The 20,718-nt window shown below is 66.3% G+C and overlaps 3 protein-coding genes across 6 annotated transcripts; 2 read left to right on the top strand and 1 right to left on the bottom strand.

Annotated features, from left to right (window-relative positions):
* The first annotated feature begins 51 nt into the window (after window positions 1-51).
* CHLRE_12g547450v5 (uncharacterized protein) lies at window positions 52-6,901 on the top strand. The gene is made up of 10 exons (XM_043068905.1): window positions 52-318; window positions 432-579; window positions 869-1,021; window positions 1,305-1,379; window positions 1,780-1,861; window positions 2,097-2,152; window positions 2,514-2,600; window positions 3,148-3,872; window positions 4,103-4,250; window positions 4,569-6,901. Exons 1-10 carry the CDS (start codon window positions 212-214, stop codon window positions 6,468-6,470), a joined length of 3,483 nt encoding a protein of 1,160 aa, XP_042919073.1. The 5' UTR covers window positions 52-211; the 3' UTR covers window positions 6,471-6,901.
* Window positions 6,902-7,041: 140 nt separating this feature from the next.
* Window positions 7,042-8,411, bottom strand: CHLRE_12g547500v5 (uncharacterized protein). Its single transcript, XM_043068906.1, has 3 exons — window positions 8,125-8,411; window positions 7,767-7,935; window positions 7,042-7,597 (listed from the first exon to the last, which is right to left on the bottom strand). The coding sequence occupies exons 1-2, from the start codon at window positions 8,336-8,338 to the stop codon at window positions 7,805-7,807; spliced, it is 345 nt and encodes a 114-aa protein (XP_042919072.1). The 5' UTR covers window positions 8,339-8,411; the 3' UTR covers window positions 7,042-7,597; window positions 7,767-7,804.
* A 170-nt stretch (window positions 8,412-8,581) lies between these two features.
* CHLRE_12g547651v5 (uncharacterized protein) lies at window positions 8,582-20,687 on the top strand. 4 transcript variants are annotated; one of them, XM_043068907.1, is made up of 16 exons: window positions 8,582-9,257; window positions 9,462-9,677; window positions 9,789-10,040; window positions 10,170-10,361; window positions 10,513-10,638; window positions 10,747-10,860; window positions 10,964-11,050; window positions 11,179-11,325; window positions 11,457-11,525; window positions 11,655-11,888; window positions 12,014-13,168; window positions 13,334-14,108; window positions 14,640-15,250; window positions 15,403-17,641; window positions 17,810-17,929; window positions 18,103-20,687. In XM_043068907.1, the coding sequence occupies exons 1-16, from the start codon at window positions 8,700-8,702 to the stop codon at window positions 20,025-20,027; spliced, it is 8,820 nt and encodes a 2,939-aa protein (XP_042919069.1). In that variant the 5' UTR covers window positions 8,582-8,699; the 3' UTR covers window positions 20,028-20,687. The 4 variants fall into 4 exon arrangements, with proteins under 4 accessions (XP_042919069.1, XP_042919070.1, XP_042919071.1 ...); XM_043068909.1 differs by having other exon boundaries at window positions 18,103-20,076; XM_043068910.1 differs by lacking the exons at window positions 14,640-15,250; window positions 15,403-17,641; window positions 17,810-17,929; window positions 18,103-20,687 and having other exon boundaries at window positions 13,334-14,542.
* Window positions 20,688-20,718: the final 31 nt, after the last annotated feature.

The following is a 20,718-nucleotide window of genomic DNA, read 5'->3' as shown; positions in this document are numbered from 1 at the left end:
TCCAAACTCCGCTGAGGTCGCAAGAATTCCACGCCCTGGTACAGTCACTCATTATAATGCAGCAGCTATATTAAGACAAGCGGGGCCTGTGCTCATGTTCTGCACGAAGCAACAGCACGCAAGGATGATCTGAGGCACTCGTCGTCCTTGTGCTGGGCTAGCTGTAATAAATTTAGCCCTTGGCGGGCAGGGCAAAGGAAAACAAGCAAAAATGGCGGACGAACTCTTCTCAACTAGCACCTCGCAGCTGAATTTCGAGAAGTTCATCAGCACAATCAATCAGGAAGCTGCCAAGGACCTTGTTCGCAGCATCAACCAGTGAGAAGGAGCTGGTCTGTCAGGGGTCCTGTCAATCGCAATGTGTGGGACCTGCCTCCTGTCTGCTTTGCACCTTAAGCCGTTCCCTCTAACTGATGCTCTATCTATCATAGGTTCATGAAGAACTTCAGGAAGCGGGCACCCGATAGCGAGGCGGATGCGCGCGAGGTGCAGGAGTTTCTGACACAGATGGAGCAGGCGTTTGCACGCCACCCGCTGTGGGCCGGCAGCGGGCGGACGGAGCTTGAGAACGCCGTGGAGGTACGTAGTACGGGTTGGTAGTCTGGTTCACGGGAGGTCCTCGGGAAGGCCCGGACGGGACGCCTTGGACGCACGGGTAAGCACAGTGGGGGTGGTGTTCCTGCTCTTTGCCGTCAACGAAAGCCCGTGCATGATGAAGCGCATGAAAAGAGGGCAGCACGGAAGCGTCTATGGCAGGCGCCTCACGACAGCTAGAAACTGCCACCTCCCCTTAGTCACGTCCGCGCCCACCCCGCCCCCTTCCCCCTCCCCCCACCGCCCACCTCCTTGCCACCTCCCCTCCTTACAGGGCCTGGAGAAGTACCTCATGACTAAGCTGTACGACCGCACCTTTGCGGCGGACCCGCTGGACCGGGAGCGGGATGACGTGCTGGGGCGGCGGCTGGCGGCGCTGGCCGGGTTCGTGGGGCCGGCACACCTGGAGGTCAGCGCCAGCCTGCAGGTAGGTGGGAGGAGGGGGAGGGGAGGAGGAAGGACGAGGGAACAGGGGGCACGAGGGGGGCATGGGAGGAGGGAGGAGGGGCCAAGAAGCAGTAGCAGGGAGGAAGGCAGGGGGAAGGCGCACGGCCGAGGTAGAGGGGAAGGGCTAGGTCCACAGGCGGGCGCCTGGGTTCTGCATGCAGCTTGCGGGATGCGTTGTATGCGGGATGCTGCTTTGCACTTGGGCGCCGCCTGCCGCCGCCTGACTGCCCTGGTGCTCCCGCCTCGTCCCGCCGGCTGGGCAGGGCCCTCTGGCGGCGGACGACGGGGGGCAACTGGCGGCGGCGCAGAGGGAGCTCCGGCGCATGTCGCTGTACAAGGTGGGGAAGGGCGGGGCAGCGGGTGGTAGGAGCCGTTCATGTGAACATGGAAGTGCCGGGGGGGGCAGGATAAGGGAAGGGGGCGGGAGGGTGCTGGGGTGGTGTTTAAGTGGGCAGCGTTCCAGCCGAAGCCAGTTGTGAAGGACGAATGGAGGGTTGAAGCCGTTTTGGGGCAGCACGTAGCTTGTGGGCGGTGGACGGTGGCGGCGCAGGCTCATGCGCGCAGCCGGACATGCGAGAGCGGCACAGCACACCGGGGCACATTAGGCAGGGCAAGGCGAGGAGCGGGCACTTCCCACACTCACTTGCGAGGCTGGGGGCGCTTTACTCGCTGCGTGCCAGTGTAGAAGGCCCCACCCGCCCACACCTTCCGCTGCCGTGTGTTATATGTTCATCACAGAGCCCTCGCGACAAGCTGGTTCAGATCCTGAACTGCTGCAAGATCATAAACAACCTGTTGGCCAGCAAGCGGGCCGGCGCAGGTAGGAGGGGTCTGGGGGCAGGAGTGGGATTGCAGCAGGCGCAGGGGCTGGGGGCAGCGACAGGGACAGGGAAGGGCACACTGAGTTGGTGCGAGCTGGGTGCTCGTGGGCTCGAGGGGCTGGGTGGGGCTGGGCGTGGCGTGGCGTGGCGGCGTGGGGCTCCGGGCGTTGCGGCGAGTCCTTCCGACCAGCCTGCGCAGGTCTCCTAACGCTGTTTCTGCTACTCCGCGCCCAGGCGCGGACGACTTCACGCCCACACTCATCTACGTGACCATCAAGGCGCAGCCCGAGGTGCGGTGCGGGGCAGCACTGGGGCACTGGCGGCCCTGGAGCAGCAGGGCCAACTTGGGCTGGGGGCACTGGGTTTGTTGGGGCCGGTGGGTGAGGTTGCGGCCACACGGGGTGTACTCAACTGCCCATTTGTGCAGGGGTGATTCCCAAGCCACGCAAGCCAGTGCGGGCATGTCGAGCGGAGGTGCGGGTTCTGGCGGCAGGACTGCACATTAACAGCCACAAACAAACTTATGTGAAACTTCAACCCCTGCCATCCACCCTTGCCCCCTTCCCTTGCCTCATCGCCTCTCCTCTCCTCGCCCCGCCCTTTTTCAACTGCCGCCCCAACCTTTTCTCCCACTCCACACCCACCCCGCAGGCCCTGGCCTCCAACCTGGCCTTCGTTGAGCGCTATCGCTATGCCGCACACCTGGGCGGAGAGGCGGCGTACTTCTTTGTGCAGATGGTGGGGAGGCGGGGTGGGCTGGGAGGGTTGGGAGGTGGCTAAGGATGGGCTGTGGGTGGGCAGAGATGTTGCGAGCTGAGGCAATGGGAACATGGCAGAGGGGTGGGAGGTGGGAGTGGCAGGTGGGAGTGGGTTGAGGGTGGTAGGTGGGAGCGGGCTTCGGAGCGGGAGGGGAGAAATGGGATTGGGCTGTGGATGCAGGGCCACGAAGGTTGATGGTTGATGGTTATGTCGGTTTGGTGGTCACCGCATCCACCTGAACACAATGATTCTGCCGTAAGGCGGGGGGCAGAGGAGGCGAGGAGGAACAACACAAGAACAACAACATGAAACGGTGAAGCACCACGGCCTTGTATCCTGCTACGGTACACACCTCCTGCGCCTCATCTGCCCCCACCTCCATCCCACCCCCGGACTTCCGCACTTCATATTTGTGATTCACTCACTCTCTTCTCCATCAACTGCTACCCTCCGCCCCCCCTCCCCCCCCCACTTCACTTCTTAATTAATCATGAACGTAACCCCCCCCACACACACACACCTGCAGCAAGGCGCCGCCACCTTCCTGGAGACCCTCACCACCTCCAGCCTGGCCGGCTGCGACCCGGATGAGTTCATTGCGCACATGCTGGCCGCCGGAGCCATGAGCGAGCAGGAGCTCAGCGAGGGGCAGCTGCAGGCCCAGCGCAGGAGGTCCGGCGCACTCACCTCCGTCGCGCCGCCGCCGCCCGCGCTGCCGCCGACCGGCGCCGGTGTTGGTGCCGCGGCGCCATCACAGGTGTACGGCAACCCAATGCTCGCGGCGGCGGCTGGCGCCGGCGCAGTCGTGCAGCCGTCGTACCGTGCTGGGGCGGCGGCGCCGCCGCCTGGCGGCGCGGCGTCGCCGTACGGGCACACGTACGGGCAGCCACCGCCACCGCCACCGCCGCCGCCGCCGCCGGGGAGTCATGGCCATGCGGCACCAGTGTACTACACGGCGGCGGGGGCGGTACCGGGAGTGCAAGGCCAGGCGGGCGTTGCCTACCCGGGCACAGTGTACGGCGCCCCTGCGCCGTCAGGCTATCCGTACGGGCAGCAGTACGCGTACGGGCAGCAGCAGTGGCCGCAGCAAGGCGTGCCGCCGCCCCCACCGCCCCCTCCCCCGCCGCCCTCCTCTGCGTCTCCCGCCGCTGCGCACCCCCACGGCGCCTCTGCTTCTGGCACCGCCTCTACGTCTCAGCTGGTGCCGCTGCCGCCCAAGAGCGTGTCGCAACTGGAGGCGGACGGAGTCAGGTGAGCGGGACCAGCAGGGCTCGGGTGGCGCCGGCAGCGGCACAGCTGCTCGAGCCGGCGGTGTGCGCTTCATGCGTTGCTCCGGGGCGGCCTCTGGTGACTGCTGTGGTTTGGCAGTGGCGTGCGCCACTCCAATGCTCCATGCACTCAGGTTTCTGACCAGTACCAACACACCACCACACGCCCAACCACTTCTACCCGCACCAATCACCATCACACACGGCTGACAGGCTGGTGCTGCGCGCCGAGGCCGCCGGCGAGCTGCGCGCCCGCTACCGCTACCTGTACGCCAGTCCCGAGGGCCTCACGCTGCGCGACGTGAGCCAACTGCTGGCGGCGTACAAGGAGCTGGCGATCAAGTACGAGACACTGGCGCAGGTGCGGTGCGATGGGGTGGGGGATGGCGCGGCTGATTGCGCGGCTAATTGCGGCGATTGCGGCAGGAGCATGAGCACGATGATGCGATCATTATGGTTGAAGCGAGGGTGGGAGCGGATGTTGGAGAGACACGTGGGAGCAGACGTATGCAAGAATAGTTTGGTAGACATGCCGAATGCCACGTCTCACTTGCACACACATGCTCGGCCTACCGCTTTCGAGCGTGTCTCTTCCTGGCTTGTCGCTTCGCACCACTGCCCTCAGCGCCTCCACCTCCTTTGACACATACCCCACCGCGCCCCCACACACATGTCACAGGCTGTGGAGAACAACGTGCTCAAATACTTTTCAGACCTGGAGGTCTACCAGGCGGGAGTGGCGCCCGCGCTGCCAGCAGGGCCCACACACGCCGCGCAGCCACACCAGCAGCCGCAGCCGCACCAGCCGCGCCACCCGCCGCCGCCGCCTCCCCTGGGGCCACCCGCGGTGTCGGTGGCGTTGCCTTCCGCCGCGCACCCGCACCCCCCTCCTCCTCCGCCTCCACCCCCGCCGCTTCCGGCGCCGCACCCCTCAGCAGCACAGGCGGCCGCAACGCCCGCACCGCACCCGCCCTCCTCCTCAGCGGCAGCGGCAGCCGCCACCACTGCTGCCGCCGCCACTGCTGCCGCCGTCACCACCGCGCCATCCGGCACGGGGCCGGCAGCGCGGCATGTGGACCTGTCGCAGTTCATGCCCGCCTACCAGCTGGAGGCGGAGGGCCTAGCCGGCTTCGCGCCCGCCGGGGCGCCTGTGGAGGCGGCGGGGGCGCCTACAGCAGGCGCCACGACCGCCGACCTGCCGCCTGCGGCGGCGGCAGAGGAGGCCGAGCCGCTAGTTGCGGATGCGTCCTTCACGCTGCCGCCGCCGGCCTCGCCGCCGCGGGCCCACGGGCAGGAGCAGCAGCAACATCAGCCCGTGACGCCGCTGCTGCCGCAGGCATCCGCCTCCAGCGCCGCCGCCGGCGCCATCAACAGCGACGGCGGTGGTGGCGCCGCCAGCGCTGAGGACGCTGACGTGGACCTGTTGGACAAGAAGCTGACGCCGCCGCCGCCGCTACGCAGTGTACTGCTGGATAAGCAGCCCGAACTGGACCTTCTGTCCTTCAATGACTCGCCCGTGCCTACGGCAGGGACCACAGGCACCGGCATGGCGGGCGCGCCGCCGCCGCCGCCTCCAGGGCCGCCGCCTGTGCTGTTGCAGGATGCCGTTCCGGACGCCGAGGAGGTGGGCGCCCGCAGCAGCAGCCAAGGCGCGACCGGTGCAGGCGCTGGTCCGGGCCTAGAGGCAACGCTGTCGCCGGCAGTGGCAGCGCTAGCCACGCAGCCTGCTGGCGGGGAGCCGGCGGCTGGCGCCGGGGACAGCGGCCCTGGCGTTGCCGACCTGGATCTGGACTTGGGACTAGGGCTGAATGCCCAGGACGCCGCCTCGGCGCCCACGGTCGTGTTCGCGCCGTCGCAGCCGCCGGAGGCAGTCGCCACCGCCACCTCAGCACCGCCAGAGGCCACGAGCCCGGCTCCTGCTCCTGCCACTGCCCCTGCCGCTACCGATGCGGCTGAGCCGGGCGATGGCAGTGACGCTGCTGGAGGCGGCGGCGCAGGGCTGTCGGGGACGCTGGACCTGGGCCAGGTGCTTCTGGACGTGGATGTGGGCGGAGGCGGAGGCGGGGAGTCCGCGGCACCAGAAGCTGTGGCGGTGGCGCCAGCGGATGCGGTGGCGGCGCCGGCAGCCATGCCGGAGGCGCCGCAAGCAGCCGATGTGGCTCCGCCAGTGGCGGCGCCGGCAGAGGCGGTGCAGCCAGTGGCAGCGCTAGCTGGGGAGGTGGAGACGGAGGAGCAGCGGCAGGCGCGGGTGGATGCACTGCTTGGGGAGCTCCTGGGCGGCGGAGGTGGAGGCGGCGGTGGGGAGGAAAACACGGGCGCCGGTGTGGCGGAGGCGCCGCAAGCTCTCAACGGCGACGTCACGGCCGCAGCGCATGCGGCGGCATCTTCAGGGGCGGAGGCGCAGGATGCGGCGGCTGCGGACCCGCTTGCGGACGTGTTGGCGTTGTATGGGGCCGGCGGCGACGTGGGGGCTAGCGCCGAGGCGGCTGGGGCGGCATCAGCAGCGGCGGCGCCACCAGCAGAGGGCGACGCCGGGGCCGAGCCCCTCTTTGACGGGCTAGCCATTGTTGGACCTGCTTAGTCTCGCGTCGGCATGTTGTGTTTGTGCAGGTCAGGGATTGGGTGTTCTGGCGCTTCATGCGGATGTTGCAAATGTGCATCGAAGCGGATCTGGGCGACGATGTCCCCAATCCTACGTAATCCGACCCATCGGGGCGACGTGAGTTGCAGGTGGGCGGCGCACGGGCGGCGCGATGGGCCGCAGCGGATACCCCCAGAATGGCAAATTGACGCACCGCCGCCGGGGCGTGAGGGGAGAATTGCCAATGTCGGCCAGCGGCAGGTGGAGAGCGCTGCGATGATCGGTCGGCATCGCATCGCGCTCTGTTCATGGGCGGAAGGGGCATGGGACGGAGGGGCAAGCGCGCTGGCCAACCAACAAGGCCTGCCGTCCATAAGATTTCTGGCTCGGGTGGACTAAAATGTAAGCATAACTTGTAACACTTTTCAGCTTACCTGCACCTTGAATCAGAATGGCGGATTCGCAGGACGTCACGCAGCCGCAAATCCGATCGGCGTGTAGCTGCTCGTGCACGCCGGGCCGCAGCGGAGATAGTGGAAGCAGCTGGCGGCAACAGCGACGCCGACGGGGCAGACATATCAACTTACAGTGTTCAAACTCACTCTTGCTTAACGCAGCTCTCATCAAGGCAACCTGCCAAGTTTGCCATAATCCAGTCCACCGTGGAATGAACATGGGTCCCGAACCGCCCTCCTGCCCCCGGTCGGCGCCCGCGCACCGGTCAGCAAGTCGATGCCCTAGGGAATGTACCTATTTGAGCTCCAAATGCCCGAGGGCAACCCGGATAGTCACCTGAACACTCCATCCATCCATCCATCCATCCATCCATCCATTCCGCGGCAGCCCACATCGATATTAACCGACCAATCCCCTGATCATCTGGCCCGCGTGCGCCTGCCTGTGCCAACCAAGTCAGCCCTCTCAATCCAGTCATCAAGACTTCATATACCACGCGACCCTATTTATTTGCGCTGCTTACCGCAAGCAGTTGCTTAAGGCCAGCACCATGCCAATTCACTACCACTCCCAACCAATGGTGCCTGTAATCGGGTTTCGCCGTCCCGCCATACCCTGGCCCAACCACCCCCACAGCCGCCGATCACCGCAGCCATGGAGCTCCACACAGCCTGCGGCCAAGCCCGTAACCATCACGTCAGCATTGATGTCTTGTCGGGAGCATTGATGTCCTGTCGGGAGTCCCGGTCCAAACCAGTGCGTGTGCCCGCGACAGTGAGCTGCATCCGTACTCACTACAAACCAGACTCTGCCACCCCTGAAACGAGCAGGTGGCCTCACCGGGAAAAAGCTGACGGTTTTTCCAGGCCTGCTAGCGTCTATTTGGGCTGCGTGTACATGAGCGCGGCGTAGGCGATGGGCGGCCCCAGCACCAGCGTCATGGCCAGCAGGCCGTTGGGTTCGAACGGCACGTCCAGCACCAGCGACCCGTACTTGATCAGCGCAGCGCCTGTGTGCCATTTCCGAGCAAGGGGGAGTTTGGGTTGGCAAGCTCAGCGTGTTAGATGCACAAGCCAGTCGGAGTCCCTCTCCCGCGGTGCCTGAAGACAGTTGCGGCGGCAGGGTTCGTGTCCACGCACCCTTCAGTCCCCGTGCCCTCACAGCCTCCTGCCGACACAACACCATGCGCACTGCTCACCTCCAAAGCTCACGGCCGCGAGCTTGGCCACGAACACCACATCGCTGTTACCGTCGTTGCCGAATGCGCCGGGGCCCCGGTCACCGCTGGCCCGCACGATGGGCGACGCACGCTGCGCGACAGGCGCCGCGAGGTTAATCGGCCTGGGTACACTGTAATGCTGATGGCCGAATGATGTGCTGCGCACGCCTAATCGCCCCGATTGCAGCGCCATCGGATTCGTGTTGCGTGTTTGGAATGGTGCTTGCACCGCGCAGGGATGCAGCAGACCGGAGCAGGACATGATGATTTAAAATTGTAAGGTGTAAAACTTAGAGGTGGTGTTGCCCAGTTCTGAAGCCATGGAAAAAGTCCTATGGCCCATCGCCTTGCCCTGCATTTTGCAGCGACTCCGGCCTCTCGCGGAACACATATGCATTGACTTAGCGCGCACTTATACACATGCATGCATCATCCAACTGAACATGATACTGAAACGGGCTTGCGCGACCTGGTCAACATTCTTGCGAAGTGAAGTCCAGCCACTGTGCACCACAGAGACTAGAAGCCATAACTAGCACAAGAACTCTAAATAGATGTCTCGCCACGCAAAGGCTGGCGCAGGCGCTAGCGCGGGCGCGGGAAGCAGTTCGGAAGAAGGGCTCGCAGCTGTAGAGGCGAAGCTTGCACAATTCCGACAACTTTACAGCAACTATAGAAAGGATGAGAGCTCGCAGCTGCGCTCGCTGCTGGCGTCGCAGGTTGGCGCCTCTCCAGCTGCTGCCGGTGCTGCTGCCAGTGGCCGCGCCCCTCAGGCGGACGCAGTGCCAGCCAAGAGCGCGCTGAAGGGTTCCAAGGCCCAACGCTCATCTTCCGGGGCGAAACAGCGGCCCCAGTCCCCGGCTGCCAAAGCCGCCGCAGCCCACGTCCGGGCAGCCACGGGCTCACCTAGCCAGAAGTCCCAACCCATTCCCAGCGGCCATGGTCTAGAGGTTGGCCCCGACCAGCTGGCCACTGTACGGACTCTGCTGACGGAGCTTGACGTCAAGGACCTAACGCTCTCCAACCTTCAAAGTCAGCTCGGCAATCTCCAGGCGCAGCTGCACCTGCAGGAGGCACGCGAGGACGAGGCACGCGCGGACTACCAGCGCCAGGTGAGCTGGAGTCCATTCCCTCAGCCCGGGCGCGGTTTTACTCGGCCATGCCGACTATGCCAGCAACGATTGGCACATTACAGCCTTAGCTTGGGTCACCTGAACCGACGACCGTCTCTGCCAGTGGCCTTGTGCAGCACGTGCGTGTCCATGCGTTCACGACAAAACCCACGTGAACCGGCGCACCTACCTCCGATGCTACAGATTAACCAGCTGCAAGAGAAGCTGGGCTCCACATCGGAGAAGCTGCACCGCCTGGAGACGGAGCGCTGGGAGGTGCTGGAGGCGGTGTCCACGGTGGCGGCTGGCTCCTCGGCAATGGATCGGGAGCAGCGCGAGCTGGAGCGGACCCGGCTGGCGCTGGTGGACAAGGAGCGTGAGGTGGCGGCGCGGGAGGCGGTGGCCACAGCCAACATCCAGGTGGGCCAGCGATCCAGTGTGGGTGCCGCGGGTGCGGCTTTGCGTGCCATACGACAGCTCCCACGTGATGTTCCCACTTACATTCACAACCTTGGGCACATAATATCGCAGGCGTCCATTGCCCCCGAGAGGCTGGCACTGGAGGATCTGTCTCTGCTAGCCACCCATTATGCGGAGCTCAACGGGGCGCTGGACCGCGCTGACGCCGCCGTGCGCCGCCGTGTCCTGCTGCTGGCGGGACACAACCCGCTGGCGGACGGCGAGGAGGGCAGGCTGGACGGCAGCTCGGCGCTGGTGGTGGCGGGCAAGCGGCTGGCGGCGGCGGTGGACATGTCGCACGAGCCGTGCCTGGGCTACCTGCAGGTAGGCTAACGGGCACCTTGAGGTTGTGGCGCTGTGTGTGTATTGTGCACGGGGCATACACATGTTCAGGCCCACACTCCGTCCAGCATCATAACGACACAGTGTCGCACTGTTATACATATTGCGCAGGTTGTGCGCGAGGGCCTGATCGCTGCCAACAGCTACGTGGGCGCACACGCGGGCGCACAGCGGCACAGCAGCGCAGTGCTGGCGGCGCCCATCGTGAGGCACCTGCAGCAGCAAGCGGCGGGACTGTCGCGGGCGCTGGTATTGCTGGCTAGTGAGGTGGAGGCGGACGCCGCGAGACTGGCGCTGGTTGAGGTGAGTGTACACGGCAGGCGCTCATCAGCGTGTGAGGCCGTGCCTAGGCTACCAAGGGTCGTCCTCTTCGGCTGCAGTTGGTAATGCTGGACCGCCCTCTTCTCTGTTGTCGCTTCCCTTGTGCTCCGCGCGTGTATGACATCCACTGCAGGCTCAAGGCCGTGAACGCGATGGGCAGCTGGCGGACGCCCTGGCGGACGTGCGGCGCCTCACAGCGGAGGCGGCTCTGGCCGCGCAGGCTGCGGGCCTGGCACAGCAGCTCCGCGAGCAGCGCCAGGTGAGCAAGAATCCTTCTATGAATGATTGCGTATAGTGTCGTGCCGCTCATCAGTTATAAAGGCTGGTTCGGCACCCGCATCTGATTTGTCTCTGCTTACATGCGCAGGAAAATGAGGCCCTGCAGTCACGCCTGCGTTCCATGCGCAAGAAGCTCAAGGTGGCCTTTGAGGAGGTGACGGCACAGAACCGCGAGCTGCGGGAGAAGCTGGCTGCGGCACAGGTGTGTCGTTGCACAAGAAATGGATGACGTGCCTTGTATGGCAGATGTTTACGGTTGAGTCGTTTGAGCATCGAATCCTTATTACAGTCCGTGTAACTCGCAGGCGGCTCGCGAGGACGACGGCAGCCGCATGAGCGGGCAGGTACAGCGGCTGCAGGACGACTTCACGGCTGCACGCAAGCAGCTGCAGGTGCGCCCATTGCTAGAGGCGCATGACCACAATTCCTGCATGCAGCTAACGTTACTTATGACCCCCTCCCCCCAGTAATGGCTATGACTGCGCCGACATACCCTTTTGTGGCTTTGTCCTGCATGCAGGTGCACCAGAAGCGCGAGGCCAAGCTGGTCGCCGAGCTGGCGGAGGCTCGACAGCTGGTTGCTGCTGCTTTGGAGCGGGGCGAGGGCCTGCAGCGTGAACTGGAGGCCGCACTGGACCGGGCGGAGCGAGCTGAGGCGCGCGTGGCGGTGAGTGGTCTGGTAGCGACAAGGGGCGATTGTGTGGAGCGGTGGAGCCATTCTGGTCTAGGGCTGTTAACCTGTCCCTGTCCCTGAGCTGCGGCATTCGCCAATCTGGTTGCGCTATGCCCTTCTGACAGGACCTGGAAGCGGAGTCGCGCGGCCAGCGCGCCCTGGCACTACGGGCGGCCAAGGAGCACGAGGCACAGGTGGGTGCACCGTGCATGCACTGTGCGAGCCGTTTGTCCAGGGGCGAGGAGGCAAGTACGGTATGCGCCACCTCTACGACGTGGGACTCGCTGCTCATCCGTTACTCCCCCTCGCTCCTACCTGCGCAGCTGGTGGAGCTGCGGGCGGAGGTGCAGGAGCAGCTGGAGACGGTGGTGCAGTCCTACAGCGAGGAGCTCAGCGCCCTGCAGCAGCAGCTGGAGCGAGTGGAGGCACAGCAGGCCGCCACCGCCGCCGGCCTTCGTGGCCCGGGCGCCGCTGCCGCCGGCAACGCGTCCGGTGCCGCTGCGTCGACGGGGGCTGCGAGTGCAGGGCGCGCTGAGGCATGGCGCATGGCTTACGAGGTGCGGTTGGCAGTATGCTTACTGGGCATTGCCAGGGCGAACAGCGCGAAGCGCTAATGGCACGGCTCGTTTACGCATGCCGCATGTCGGGCTCTTTGACGGTTGTCTGCACTGTGCGTGTGCAGGAGGTGCGCGAGGTTGCACACACGCTGAAGGACCAGCTGGATGCTGCGGAGGCGGAGAACAGCCGCCTGCAGGCTCATTTGCAGCGCCTGACCACCGTTGCTGTGTCCACAGCCGCCGCCACTGTGCGCATTACGCCTCGCAAGGACGTCGCGGCCGTGGGGACACCCCCAGCTGCAGCGGCGCCTGCACTACCCGCGCCGCCTGCTGCCGCCAACCCGCCGCCCAGTCAGCAGGACGCTGGTACCGGGGCACTAGTGGCGGTTGCACCGCCGGCAGTTGAGCAGGAGCTAGGGAGGTCCGTTCTGATGCAGTCGGCGCAGGCGACCGAGGCTGTGACAGCACCTGGCACCTCCCGCACGGCATCTCGGACCAGCTCCGCCGCTGCGTCGCATCCCACGGCTCAGGCTGCAGCGATTGCTGCTGCTGCCGCGGTGGTGTCACGGCGGGCAGACGCTATCTCGGAGACGGAGCGGCTGTTGACGCGTCAGAAGAGTGCCCAGACCGACGCTCCTCCGCAGGAGCCGCGTGCGCTGATGCCGCCCGCATCCCCACCAATGGTGGTTGCACCACAGCCCATACCCACCAGCCAGCTTGTCATTGTCGTCAGGCAGGAGCCCGCACCGCGCTCGTCCCACCACCATCACCACCACCGCTCTTCCCGCGGCCGCAGTCACTCTCGTAGCCCGTCGCGGGCCAGCAGCGGCGGCACCTCCGCCTCCTCGCCCCCTCATCGGCACCGCTCCCGTGGCCGTACCGCTACCGCCACTGCTGCGACTGCCACTATGGACACGCCCAGTCGCAGCGTGGGTGTGGGCGACGCCAACGTGCGCGCGCCGCAGACAGAAGACGTGGCTGTGGAGGCCGCCATTCGCTCGGGTGCGGGCAGCGTCAGCACGCCGCCGGACCTGCGCTCCGGCGGCAGCGCCAACAGGCGTGGCCAGCACCCTCAATCCGAGCCGAGCTACGACGAGGGCGAGGAAGGCGAGGAGGGCGAGGAGGCTGATGAGTACGAAGAGGATGGACTGGAGGACGAGGAGGGAGGAGGCATGGTGACGGACGTGGACCTGGACAAGAAAGGGCTTGCGCTGCACGTGGCGGCGCTGCAGGAGCAGCTGGCGGCGCTGACACACCAGAACTCCATCATCACCTCGCAGGTAGGTCGGGTGCATTGCGTTGCAGAGACGGAGGGAGGAGCTTTGCCACCAGGTGCTCGGCGAGAGCTGTCTCGCCGCGGGCATCGCTTGGTGTACTTGTTATGGACCTTGCAACCTTCCCGCTGCGTCGACTTGCTAACTTACTGCTGGTCATGCCCCTTGCAGGTAATTGAGATGCGACAGGACCAGGAGCGCTGGAGCTCACGCCGCTCCTCCCCCGCGCGCACGGGCGGCTACGGCTCCGTGACAGGCCCGTACGGCACCCCGTCCTATGCGCGTGACACGGCGCAGCCGGACCTTGAGACGCATGGCGGCCAGGAGGTCGAACAGCGACAGCACGCGCCGTCGCAGCGCCCACAGCCGCAGGCGGCGTCCGGTCGGTCCTCGCTGCCGCGGATGGCGTCTCCGGCTTCGGCCGCGGCGCAGAGCCAGGCCGGGCCCACCCCGCTGTCTGCCCAGCAGCAGCAACAGGGCGTTGACCCTCAGGCCTCGACCCCCGACGGCCCGGCACAGAGTGCCGCCTCCGCGCACTCCGCGCCGCTGCCACGGCCGCCCGCCCCAGCGCCGGCCCAACAGCAGCAGCGGCGCCAGGCACCGCCCCCGCGCCAGCAGCGCCAGCACCCGGAGGAGGACTGGCACGAGGCGGAGGCGATGTACGGGGAGGAAGACCTGGAGCTGGAGGAAGATGACGAGCGCGAGGAGGAGATGCGCGCGGTTGAGCAGCTGCCTGACCCGAGCCATGGCTCCACCTCTTTGGGGCCGGCTGGCTCGGGCAGCGCAGGGGCTGGCGCGGTGGCCACCAGCACCTCCGCGGCGGCGGCGCAGGCGCGGTCGGAGCTGGCAGCACTGCGGGCGCAGTACGCGGAGCTGCAGTCACGGTACCAGCGCCAGTCAGTGCGGCAGCAGGAGCTGCAGGACGCCTTGTTGAACGTCGCTTCGGGTGAGGGCGAGGGCGAGGGTTGGGATGAGGACGCGGACCAGGAGGACGTGTAAATACAAGGGGCTGTGCAAGGGTGGCACCGGGTACTCGTTTTTCCGCGCTTTCAGCGATTGTCAATGCTGGGCGTTACGTCAATGTGGGAGCCCGCATTAAGCGGGCCATTTACCCATGGAGAGTTACGGTGCAATAGCATGAGCACGGGTAAGTGGCACAGATATTGTGCACTCGGACAGTGCGGTGAGGGAACGGCAACGCCTGCAAAAGGGTACCGCCGGGATATAGCGTGAAGAACCGGAAAGTGGCGTGCGATTCATACAATGTCAACACTACGGTATTCATCTCTCAGTGTGTTCATTATTGATAAGTGTACATAGAGGCCATACATACAAGGGTGATGATACGCGGACAGACGTGCGCTGTAAATGTAGAATGATTATCATGGCATGCGGGCCCATCTACCTAGCAGCAGCTGCCGGAGCCTCGCCAGGTCGCCACACTGACGCCTCGCTCGCGGAACCGCCATGCACGCAGGTAAGCACCAAGCGGCGGGGTCGCGCACCAGCAGTGGGCTACTGACGATGGTGCCTGCGGCACACCCTGGCGCTGCCGCCGCGGCCGGTGGCGCAGCCGTCCAGGTGCGGAGCCAGGCGGGGCAGGGGCATGCGCCTGCGGCAGCACGGGCTGCAGCTATTGTGGGGGTGACAGGAGGCCATACGAGCAGCCGTGTGCTGCAGTCTGACGCCCGGGACCAGCAGCAGAAGCAGGAGCAGCATACATTAAATGGAACACTGGAACACAATCTGCGGCCAACGCCGAGTCTGAACATGCCGCCGCAATCGGCCAAATCACAACTAACAAGCGCATTGAAGAGCCAGCAGCCACGCTTGGTTGAGCAGTCCCAGCAGCAGCACCTAGGCCACCACCGTGTGCCACAGCAACAGCCGCCAGCAGAACCGCGTGACGGCCTGCCTATACGAGAGGCTTCGCGCGCCGCCATGGCCAGCGGCAGCAGCCACCCAAGCCGCAGTCACAGCCCTACCCCCAGCCACAGTTACGTTACATACGGCTCTGGCAGCGCCTGCGGCAGCTGGGGCCTACCACCTCTGGACCCGGTATCACTGCCTGCTGACCACCCACTGCAGGTAGGGCTGTGTCGAACAACGCTTAGCTCCGTTTCTCACTGTGCCTAGCCTAGCGGGCTGTTGCCGCTGCAACGACCACCACGTTGGAAGTTTAGATGTGCGACGTGTCTGTATGGCAAGCCGTCCTGTTCGTTTGCGCGCGCTCTCCACAGGCAACCACTCAGGACCGCACCCGCCGCATGTCCTGGAAGGACGCTGCAGACATGATGGTGGACGGCAGCGGCAAGCGCGGCTGGCAGGAGGAGGCGAGCGAGGAGCGTGAGGAGATGGAGCAGCCCCGGCACCAATCAGCAGCGTGGCAGGAGGAGGCGTGGGAGCGGGATTTTGAGCTGGAGCAGGAGCAGGAGCTTGCTGCGGCTGGGCACCTGGAACACCAGGAGCAGGAGAGCGGCTCTGTGGAGGACGGGCCCTCGGGCGGGGATGCTGGAGTTGACGGAGACGAGGAGCAGGAGGGAGAGGGCGGCCACCTCCACCAGCCGCGGCATGCGTCGCCACGGCGGCCGCGGAAGTACCTCCGCGCGCGGCATCACCACCACATCCACCAACACGCCCTCACCAGTCAGCGGCCTCAGCACCACCACCACCTTCACAGCCACCAGCAAGAAAGCGCGCCGGCTGCAGTGGCAGCGCCGCAGCAACAGCAGCGGCCCGCAGCAGGGCTGCCGCTTGCGCCCGCGCGACCACAGCAGGCGGCACCTGCTGGAACGTCACAGCCTCGTGACCAGCCTCCGGCACAGCCTTCGCCGCAGCTGCCGCTGCAGCTGCCCCCGCAGCAGTTGTGGCCATTCACTGGCAGTCGTGTGAGCTCCTCTGATTCCGCAGGCGTCGGGCTGCACGCCACGCGGCCGACCACCTCCTCGCGTGCCTCTGCAGCACCTGCAGCGCGGCAAGCTCTGCAGCACCAGCAGCAGCGGCCCTTGCAGCCTGAGCCAGCATCGCGCCAGCCGCACTACTACGGCCGTGTCGGCGGCGCTGCTGCTGCGCCGGAGGCAGCACAGCATCCCCCTGAGCCTCGCCCGCTGCAGCCTGCCACCTTGACCCAGCATACCCAGCAGTCGCGGCGCCAGCCCCTGACAATGCAACCCGCAGCGGCGCTGCCGCCGCAGCCTCTGAGCCCCACGACCTCCTTGTCCCAGCAGTCGCTGCTGCCGCAGCGCAGCGGAGACCTGTACATCAACACCACGCCCTTCTTCCCCTTGGGCCCGGAGACCTCGGACTTCCTGGATCGCGCAGCCTCCATTGAGGTCGGCATCCGCCACGACCCGGATCTCGCCACCACCGCTGCTGACGTGGATGGGGCCCACGGGGAAGTGTACGAAGGAGGCGAAGAGTCTGGGCCGGGTTCACCGCCGGTCTCCTCAGGGCCCGGGCACCCGGACCGCCATCACCACCAACAATATCATCATCACCACCAGACCCACCACCGCACGCCGTCATATGACGATGACGAAGACGAGGAGGAGTATGATGACGTGGACGTGGGTGGTATGGGCGGCGGCACTGGATCCGGAATGGAACCAGATGATGGCGATGACAACGGGATCCACGACGACCTGGATCTCGAGGATCCGGGCCGCGCCACAATGGGATCCGCGTCCACCTACACCTTTGAGGATTACGATCCGGAGGAGCTGGCGGGCGAGGAGGACGAGGCGGAGGACGATCCAGTTGGATCCAACGCGGGTCACAGCCGTGCCGTGTCGTCCTCCTCCAGCACTGGCACGGGGGCGGGGAACACGGGCAGCGGGGAAGACGCAGCCGCGCCAGGCGCAGGCGCACCGGCTGCGGCTGCGGCGGGTCTTTCCGGGCTGCGATCGCCAAAGCACACTACCGCTAGCTTCCGGCCCGTACCGCAGCGTGGGGAGGCCGGCGGTTCCAGCGGGACGCATGCGCATGACCGGGCGGCGGGGGCCTCTGGGGCTGCATATCCAGAAAATGGATCCTTCTCGGCTGCAGCTGCAGCACCCGCTGGCCCTGCTACTGCCGCACAGCCGCCCGCTGCAGCTGGCGGTCTCAGTGGCGTCCAGCCACAACGTGTCGGCGGCAGAGCGGCCGCCGGCTCTGCCAACACGGCAGCAGCGGCTGCGGCTGCCGCCACACCTGACGGACCGCCGGTCCCTCCGGACGTCTTGGCCCGCATGGCCGAGCACGCAGGCGATGAGGGCCTGGCTCGGCCCAGCACGGCTGTGCCCTCGGCGCTGCGCCACTCCGAGCCGGGCGTGGGGCCGCCCGTTCCGCCCGAGGTGTTGTCCTACATGCAGCAGTACACGGGCGGCGGCGAGGGAGACGGGCGGCCACCCACGGCGTCGCCGTCGGTGCTGCGCGCGGGCGCGGGCAGCCGGGAGGTGCCGGTGCCGCCCGAGGTGCTGTCATACATGCAGCAGTACACGGGTGCGTGCCATCAATGAGCGATGGGTGATCACACGCAGAGTAGCTAGAGCGCTGACAGATAGAACGCTCGGCAAACTAGCTCCTACCGTGCTTGCATAGTTGCCATGCTAAAGCTGGATTCCTCACCTCCCCTGCCCTGCCCTGCCTGACCCTGCCGGCCGCCACTAGGTGACGAGGGCCATGCACGCCCCAGCACCGCCGCGCCCTCGGTCCTGGCCGCCAACCGCTCCATGCCCGAGCTGCCCGTGCCAGAGCCCGTGCTGCACACAGCCATGCTGTTCCAGACAGGTGCGGGCCAGACCAGGTCGTGGGCTCGTGGCTGTGTCTGTCGGGGAACTGGGGGGGGGGAGGTGACGACAACCGGGACAGGGCTCGACGCACCCTCTTAGCCTGTGCGCCAAGGAAGTTGAATGGATGCTGAGAGACCTTCTGTGTGCATTGCCACCGCCTGCGGTGTGTAGGAGGCGAGGGCATCTCGCGACCCACCACGGCGCCATCCTCGGACGAGCGTCGCACGCGGCTCACGGCGGCGGCCTCTGCCCCGCAGTTGGCGCCGCTACCAGCGGCTCTGGGGCCAAATGCCGCCAGCTCGTCGCCTGACCGTAGTCCTGCACACGGTGCCATCGCTGCTGCCGCTGCTGCAACTTCGGGCGGTGGCAGCAGTGGTGGAGCAGGCAGAATCAGCCCCTCCAGTGGAGTCGTGCAGTCCGCCTCTTCGCCACGTCTACCGCTCCCGGCGGCACCGCTGCGCCCGCCGCTGCAAGCCCCGCCCACGCTGGCCTTTCAGCCCCAGTACCTGCAGCCACAGCCGCACCTGAACCTGCAGCCGCCGCAGCCACATCTGCAGCCGGTAGACCTGCAGCCGCCTTCAGAGGCAGCCGGGCCCGTCGTCCGCCACTTCCGGCACTCCTCCGGTTCTGTGGGGCAGGGCGAGCTGCTGTATGAGGGCGAGGGCCTCATCCGCCAAGACACGGGCAGCTCTGGCCGTGGCGCCGCTACGATGGCGCCGGCGTCGGTTTCCGCATCGGTACATGTTAGCAGCAGTGAAGCCGGGCTAGGCGGTGCTGCAGCGGCAGCGGACCCTGACAGCGACGGCGAGCAGTGGCCGGCGGACGGGCCCGGCTCGTCCGCCGCCGCGTCGGATGACGACCAGGGGTGTGGATATAGCCACGTGCCGCCGTCGGGCTATGAACGTCGGCAAGCAGTGGCAGCTGACGCGGCAGCAGACACAGAAGCGGACTGGCGCAGGGACGCTGCGCTGGGGCATCACGATGAGGGCCACGAAGACGAAGGCATTTTCCTGGACGACGGGCATGACGGGCCCGAGGAGGCGGCGAGGCAAGAGCGGGATCTGGATGGCGAGCACGTGCACGTAGACTACGAGGCGGAGGAGGGCGGCTATGAGGCGGAGGGGCCGGCGGCTGAGCCGCACCTGCTGCACGACCCTCAGGACATGCACGACCAGCAATTCTGGCAGCAGCTGCTGGAAGAGGCGGGCTTTGGCGAGGAGAGCAACCGGGCACACCTGGGTGCTGAGGAGCAGGGGGAGGAGCAGGAGGGGCAGGGGGACGAGGAGGGGCTTGCTGGTGGTGGTAGCATGGAGGTATGTGAAGAGGAGGAAGTGGACGATGACGGGGGAATAGCGGAGCTGGGGGTGAGAGGCATGGGTAGCCAGGACGAGGAGGAGGACGGGGAAGACGAGACTGGCAGTAGCAGCATGGGCGTCTCACACGCCATGCCCTCCTTCAGCAGCGCCGCCACCTTCAGCGACCTGCCGCTACAGCCACAGCTGCCGCTGCCCAGCACGGCGGCTGTAGCGGCGCTGCAGCCGCGGCTGCAGCAGCCGGCACAGCAGCACCTGTTGCTGCAGCCACAGCTGCTGCACATGGAGGAGGGCGATGATGAGGACGGTGGTGTGGATGACGAGTCGGGCGCTTTCCGGGTGGTGGTGGGCAGCTGGCTTAGCAGGCCTGCCACGTCAGCAGCTGCCGCGCCACCGCTGCCGGCACCAGCGACCGCTGGCTGGCAGCGAGGGTCTGCTGGGCCGTCCCCGCTGGGCCCTGCGGCTGCAGGCAGCGGCAGCGGTGCACAACAGCATGCGCGGCCGAATGCTGCAGCGGCGAGCACTGGGGCCCGGGGCAGGAGCCGGCAGGCGGCTGCCGCCGGCCTGGCGGGCGTTGCACAGCAGCCGGCCGCGGCGGAGCAGCAGGTGCCGGCCAGGCGGCGATCACTCGGGCAGGAGCTGGCGCTGGAAGCGCCGTACGACCCCGGGGCGGTGGACCCAGATCCGCAGTCGGCGGTGTGGCTGCTGGGGGCGGGGCTGGGTGTGCCGCATGGGGAGGAGGGCAGCGACTGGGAGCGCAGCAGCGCGGCGTCTTGGGCGTAGGTGCAGTGGGATGGCGCACCGTGGTTGCAGCCGGCTGGCTGGAAGCTCCAGGGAGCCTCCTGTCGGTATCACCCCTTTGCCTGAGACCGTGGAGGACATGCCGTGAAGGAAATACCATGACACCTGCGGCCTCACGATGGGCATACGACGATGTATTTAGAGCACGCGCGGCTGGGTTGGAAGTCCTGGACGGAACGGGGCGTTGGAGGCGAGGCGGCGGCATGGCAGCTGGCGCCCTTTGACGCATTGTGTACGTGCGGGCGTATCCATCTTGATGGCCAGCCTGATTTTTAGCCCAGATGATATGATTATAGGCTTGGGCGGCGCAGCTGCCGCAGCAGTAGGTGCGAAACAAGTGCTAGCCAAGCAGAAGGGGAACGAGGCGGTGAGCGGAATACGCAACGGCCGGCAACCAAGGAGAGGAGGAGGACGCGAGGGAGGCCCCGTGGGGAGGCGCAGGCCCGGAGCGTCAGCGGCTGCGGAGCCGGCACGGAAGGCGGCAGCCAAGCGGGAGGCGATGAAGAAGGAGAAGCAGTCGGACGTGGGGTAAGACAGTGAGTTATTGTATGGGTGGAATGGGCAGGTGCCTTCGAAATGGCGATTCTGGCAACGGGGTGTGCTGGCGATCCAGTCAGGGGCGGGGGATCGAAAGTGCCATACCCGAAACTGCCGGAGTGCCGGACGCATGGGG

The sequence above is a fragment of the Chlamydomonas reinhardtii genome, chromosome 12 (genome assembly GCF_000002595.2).
Source record: "Chlamydomonas reinhardtii strain CC-503 cw92 mt+ chromosome 12, whole genome shotgun sequence".
Classification (NCBI taxonomy): Eukaryota; Viridiplantae; Chlorophyta; class Chlorophyceae; order Chlamydomonadales; family Chlamydomonadaceae; genus Chlamydomonas; species Chlamydomonas reinhardtii.
This window is presented reverse-complemented; position numbering and strand designations above follow the sequence as displayed.